This window comes from Carya illinoinensis, chromosome 6 (genome assembly GCF_018687715.1).
Source record: "Carya illinoinensis cultivar Pawnee chromosome 6, C.illinoinensisPawnee_v1, whole genome shotgun sequence".
Classification (NCBI taxonomy): domain Eukaryota; kingdom Viridiplantae; phylum Streptophyta; class Magnoliopsida; order Fagales; family Juglandaceae; genus Carya; species Carya illinoinensis.
In genome coordinates, this window is record NC_056757.1 from 11,313,080 (window position 1) to 11,319,649 (window position 6,570).

The 6,570-nt window shown below is 33.9% G+C and overlaps 1 protein-coding gene across 1 annotated transcript; it reads right to left on the reverse strand.

Annotated features, from left to right (window-relative positions):
* Positions 1-2,754: 2,754 nt before the first annotated feature.
* LOC122313861 (heat shock 70 kDa protein-like) lies at positions 2,755-5,204 on the reverse strand. The gene is made up of 2 exons (XM_043129141.1): positions 4,908-5,204; positions 2,755-3,463 (listed from the first exon to the last, which is right to left on the reverse strand). The coding sequence occupies exons 1-2, from the start codon at positions 4,963-4,965 to the stop codon at positions 3,084-3,086; spliced, it is 438 nt and encodes a 145-aa protein (XP_042985075.1). The 5' UTR covers positions 4,966-5,204; the 3' UTR covers positions 2,755-3,083.
* Between the last annotated feature and the right edge of the window lie 1,366 nt (positions 5,205-6,570).

Consider the following 6,570-nt stretch of genomic DNA (forward strand, 5'->3'; position numbering starts at 1 on the left):
TAAGAACCGAACGCTAAGATTTCCAATAGGTCACTTTGTCTCTAACAAATTGGAAGTCAAGTTCTATATGCTTAGTACAGGGGTGAAAGATAGGATTGACATTGAGGTAAGTGACACTGATGTTGTCACACCAAAATATTAGTGGCTTATTTGTATCAACCCCAAGCACATGAACTAAGAATTGAAACCAAACCAATTTAGTAGTGCAATTAGCAAAAGCATAATACTCAACTTCAGTACTCGAGCGAGCCACAATTTGTTGTTTCTTACAACTCCAAAAGAGAATGTTATGACCTAAGAATACACAAAAGCTGCCGATGAACCCTCTGTCATCAGGAAACAAAAAAGTTGGTACCAATTCGAACAAATGCTATAGTTTTACACCCGTGGTAAGGTCATAATAGAACAGAAATAAAATATCATGTTAGAGGTTTTTGGAGATCACATCATATCATATCAAAGTACTAAACATATTCAGAACACAACAAAATTAGATCATCACCATAAAATTATGCACAAAATTTTCATATTCATTCTTTTTGCACAGTTCATAAACAGAATGCTAAAATTAAGCTAATATCTACACCAGTCATGACAAAAATACTTTCCTCTTCCATACAAATTTCATGAGTAATGCCGAATAAATACTAAAATTGTTTCAAATTTCTTTTCAAAACATATCATGCACATTTTTCATAAAATCAACCTCAGTTCAATTTTCTTTTTATACAATCTCTAGTATAGGAATCCCGCTTTTCTGGACTCTTTAGCTTTTTAGAATTTTCCTACAATAGTACCAAACGAATGTTAATCATCATTTAAAAAATAGTCACGTAACTTTCATAAATTTTTAATAGAACACGTATTTTGATTCTTAAACTTGAAATATCAAAATAACCTATTTTTCCTTAAAAAAAAAAAAATCTAAAATTCATGTAACTCTAAAGTGTCGTCACCTTCCAAATTTATTGATATCCACTTAACAATCACTTGATCTAATTCTAACCCAATCACAAGTCTATTTAAAAATAAAGCCCAACCCACTAAACTATTATAACACTTGCTATAACAAAAAAATATTACTAGGTCCAAAATAATTTAGGACCCAAGTCCAGCCCATTACATACATGTTTACTTCATAATTATTTAACATTACCCAGATCCAATTAACAACAAGCTAAACAAAGTCTATTTGATCCAAAGGTAGCCTCGGCCCAAAAAAATAAAGCACAAGTTTGCATTTGTTATTAGGCTTTATATATAGGAGACTATACGACCAAGAAAAAGAACAAACAATGTTTCAGATGAAACTAATAGAGAGTCACCAGGGGGCACCGTGCGACAGACTCACCGTGAGGGCAGCAACGAAGTGGTGACAAGATGGCTAGGAGTGGCGGCAGAGCATGGGGAGAGAAAGATGGAGAGAGAACTGTCATTCACGGCGGAGAGAGAGAGAGAGAGACAGAGACACAGAGAGAGAGAGAGAGAGAGAGAGAGAGAGAGAGAGAGAGAGAGAGAGAGAGAGAGAGAGAGAGAGAGAGAGAGAGAGAGAGAGAGAGGGACTCACGTACGGTGGTCCAGGGGCTATAACGACAAGCTGTGGCCATGTAGTGTGGCCTTTTTTGGCGAGGAATGATGCCTAACAATGGAGGGAATGTGGGTCTATGGTGGTGTCCAAAGTTGCTATGTTTCTCTTGCTTAAAACAGGGACTTACGTGCACTGTTACGGTTGCTAAAAACAGAGGCTAGTTGGGCAGTGAAGAGAGAATCGAGAAGGCACTATAAGAAAAACGAGTTTTTGAGACCAAAATTACGTTAATAATCCTTTTGGTTGCAAAATTTTGATCGCAAAAATCTGTTTCTCTTGTAGTGAGGTTGTTTGGTGGTTTGAAAGGCTTGGGTAGTCGTGGTGCAAAGAGGTTTTCGGTGGTTGGCTGCTGTGAAGGTGCAAAGTAGCTCACATTGGGTTTGTGGTGGTTAAGTCATGTGGGCTGGGTAGTGGCTATCACACGGTGGTTTTGTTCTAGACAGGTAGGTTTCATGTTGTGGACGTACTTGGTTAGGCTTCTGTGGGGGAAAAAGGCAGCAATGCTCTAGTGCAATGGAGGCTTATCACGGCATAGAGGTGCAGCAGGCCATAGGAGAAGTGGTTGCGGCAACTACCGACTACGTGAAGGAGACCTTTCACTGAAACAGGGGGCTGCGGAAACCCTACCTTGGAAAACTATCGACATGCAAATTACATATATATATATATATATATATATATATATATATATGTACTGCCGTGAACCCTAGAAGGGTAGAGACTTGCATGGCGTGGATGGTGTGAAAACTTATCTTGGTTATCTTGGGCTTGGGTTTTGGGCATGCAACGTTTGAGCTTTTTTCTTGAGTTTTGTGCCTCGACTCAATAATACAATCTGTCACAAAAATATTTGGACCCATAATTAAATAAAAAGATTTCACTTGATTCATAAAAGATATCAAATGATTTTAATCTAATTATCAGGCCCAATCGAAATGAGGATATCAAAATTCCCAAACTTCCCTACATGCACGTGACATATGTTTTCATCTTTTGTTTTGTTTTGTTTTTATCTTGGCTGCAATCTCATGATGGATTATGACATGTGATATAGAATCTACAAGAAAATCATATATGTTCATTCCATTCACTCTTAATTAATATCCAAACAACGTTGGAACCCTCAATTCATTCCCTTCTTATGAAACTCTCAAACAAGAAAAATATTAAAATATTCTAAAATTATTTTATTTTTTCCATACCATTCTTTCCTCCCAAACAAGTTGTAACACTCTCAGATCAACATATATATGACAACAACTAAAAATTTCACCCCAGAAATGTCAAATGTTGCAACATGTAACGATTGAACAGTACTACTGCGCGCAAATTTAAACACACCAATAATATTAAAACTAGTATAATTAAAAGGTCTGACAAACAAAGTGATAACATATTAATATTGTTGCAACTTTAGTAGTAGTACGAGTTCCATTCGGCAGATCGACTACATACATAGCAGTCATCTATAACTTGATCAAGTGGAGCTGCTCGATTATTTAAGTTGTTTGATCTTTGAAATGATGGGATCGTAGTAATCTTTTTTATTCCTTTCCAGATGTTTCTCGATCTCGTTGTCGTTTGCCTGCGGATTTTGAACGTACTCTAACCACCCATTCACATGGCCAATGGCTTCTTCAATCTCCTTCTTAAATGAAGGCTCAAGCTTGGGACAAATTGTTTCATCCTCCAAAGCATTTTTCATCTTGGAGAGATAGGCCTCCAAAATTTCCTTAGCCTTGGCTTTCACGCTAGGGGTTTTCTCTGGGGTTTTCTCCGGGGTTTTCTCCCTAACAGAAACCTCCAATACGGCAGAAGACACCTCAATTTCAAGATTCTTATAAGTGACACTGTTCGTAGGCTTGTCATGAGAACCTTCAATGATAAGATAAGATAAGATAAATCTATCACAGGCTAGATATGTTAAAAATTTAACATTGGATGTTTCAACACAAAGATGAGACATGGCATTCTTAAAATTCTCAAACTTTTTCAATCATAATTTATTTTTCAAAAATTACTCAAATACAAAACATTTTTTAATTTTAAATTTTCAGCATTTTCGTCTAAATATTACCTAATCATTATTTAAAAACAAAAATCAATACAAATTTTAAAAACTTCAAAATAAAACACAAATTAATATAACTTTTTCAAACTTAAAAAAATATTAAAAAAATTTATTCAAACAGTTTTTTAATTTTATAATATTTTTATTTAAATTTTTCTCACTCATTTATCAAAATTCAATAAAACATTTGAATTCTAGTAGTTTTACTTTTATTTACAAAATTCTGAGATACTTCAAGTGTCCAAACGAACCCTTAGTACTCTTTGCCTAATATTCTTAAAATTCTTAAAACTTATCGTAATTTTCTTTTCAAATATCATTCAAATAAGAAACACTTTAAGATATTTTTATTGAATTTTTTAACTCTATTTTCTCAAAACTCAATAAAAACATCTTATTAATCAAACCATGAGATGCTCCAAGTGTCCAAACGAGCCCTTAGATGCCGTTTGGATATTGAGTTGAGATAAAAAGTTAAATAAAATATTATTATAATATTTTTATATATTATTATTATTTTAAAATTTAAAAAAATTGAATTGTTTATTATATTTTATATGAAAATTTAGAAAAATTGTAATTATGAGATAAAATAAAACAGTTCTTGTATCCAAATTAGACCTAAGTCAATGGGAGAATATCAAATTTTTATGGATCATATGTAATTGATAATATCTTTAATTAATTTTTTATATTTCTCTCTTCTTTCTTCTAAACATTGATCTTTTCTTGCTATATATCTTCCTATAATTGCGAGGATTTTTTTTTTATATTATTATTGAAATCTCACGAGTTAATCTTACAAGAAAAGTACTCATGCATGTAAGACATTAGCATTATTATTATTTTTGTTTGTTTTGACCCCACTTTTCTTAAAAAAAAAAAAAAAAAATTGAAGTAAATTAGCATGAGCTTTTCTCTTTGTATGAGTTTCTTTTAATTATGTTTCTAAATAAACATGTTATTGTTATAATTATTTAGAAACATAAATGGTTTTTGTATAATTCTTTAAAGACGTAAGAACCCATTATATATAATTGCTTCTAAAAAGCCATTTGCAAAATTAAATTTAATAAAATCCTAGTACGTACATAGATCAACAATATTAATGTCTCAACATAGAAGATGTACTATAAAATCTTAAATATTCTTTTCTTTGCAAAAACGATAGAAATGATATTTAAAAGTTAAATTTATTTAGAAAGTTGCTTATAACTGATAGAAAAGGAAGAAAGAAAGAGAAATTACCAGGGTTTATGACGACCTGCAGGTTCTTGGCGTCAACACCTATCTTGAAGCACTTCATATCATGAGAGAATGCAACACACGAGGGCGTAGTTCTATTCCCTTGATCAAGTAGTACTAGGTCTATACATATATTAAGAGGTGGAAGAAGTGTCCAATATTGATGTGGTCCGCCATTTCTTCTCTATTTTGTAAGCAAAACTTGGTGACCAAGGCCTGAATGAGTGCTTGGGACACAGTGAGTGAGAGACCGATTTGACTTGTCAACGGTTGCTACGGCCTGGCCGTGGATCAGATAGAAGAAAGAGTTTAAAATCTTTAGAAATAAAAGCAAGTTATGCAGTCACGCTCTAACGGTGTCTACATTTACAACCATTTTTTTATTTTTTTTAAATACGTGAAATCACATATTCAATAATGACTCATTCCCACTTTTATTCGAAAAATCTTCATTTATGATGGAGAAATATTAAAAAATAAAAATCCCGACATCCCAACAAACCATCCCTCAACACCAAAATCAAAATCAATATTTACGAAAAGGAATGACTAGTTTATCCATACGAATAATATTCCGAATAGAGCCATACATGAAAGTATCATCACCAAACTTTGAATTGACCCCTCACGTGCCTTGTTTAGCCATAAAGTTCGCTGCCATGATTGATTCTCTAAAAATTTGTCGAAATCGAACATTAAGCTCCCAAACAATAGTCGTAATTTCCTCCTAAAAATTCTAAAGAAACCAATACTTGTACACTTTCGAAGCCAACCACCCAACTATGACCATTGAATCAGACTCCACCAAAACATCTCTCAACCCCAAATTCCTGCACAACCGAAGCCAATCAAGGAGAGCTCTACCGCAATAGTATTAGTAGCATGACCCTAAGAATGAGCAAAACCCGCCAAAACTCCATCTTGAAAATTCCGAATAATACCTCCCCCACCTAACATACCTGGATTGCGCAAGACCCTCCATCAACATTCAACTTTACCCATCCTCTCTCTGGTGGTTGCCAAGCTATTAACTTAATTTTGCTTGTAGCAATAGGAATAATTGGGCAGCCTAGGGGGTTTGGGGGTAGAGATGGAAATTTTGAGTTTGATATGAGAGTTTAAAATATTAGTTTTAGTATTATTATTGTTTTGGGATTTAAAAAAGTTGTATTGGGATTTGAAAAAATTGAATTATTTATTATATTTTGTGTGAAGATTTAGAAAAGTTGTAATGATAAGATGATAATTTTGAGTTTGAGATGAGAATCCTCATCTACCAAACCTGCCCGATTCCAAAATCACCCGCTCAAGGGATCCTTGACACCGAAAAGATTTTATCTTGCTTGACATATCACTAATCAGAATTCTAATAGATTGAATAATAGCATCCGAATTAAAATTCGTACTTTCCATTCTAGCCGTACATCTAGCTCTCCATATAGCCCAAGAGATGACAATGGGGAAAGCCCCTCGAACCTAGCCAACTTGCGTAGACATGGAAGCTCGCTGCCACCAGAAGCTCATCATACCCTCCCAGTTTCGAATCTGTGATACTCTTATTCGACATATATTCACAAAAAATTTCCATATTCTTTTAGCTCCTTTTCCCCCACATAAAATGTGATTCAAGGTCTCCATTTGTGGCTATTCGCAACACTCACACTTA

Bases quoted from the DNA above. Each gene is read 5' to 3' on its own strand.
- LOC122313861 (XM_043129141.1), bottom strand. From the start codon at position 4,965: ATGAAGTGCTTCAAGATAGGTGTTGACGCCAAGAACCTGCAGGTCGTC. The intron at 3,464-4,907 runs GTAATTTCTCTT...TTATCATTGAAG, and splicing joins GCAGGTCGTCATAAACCCTG to GTTCTCATGACAAGCCTACG.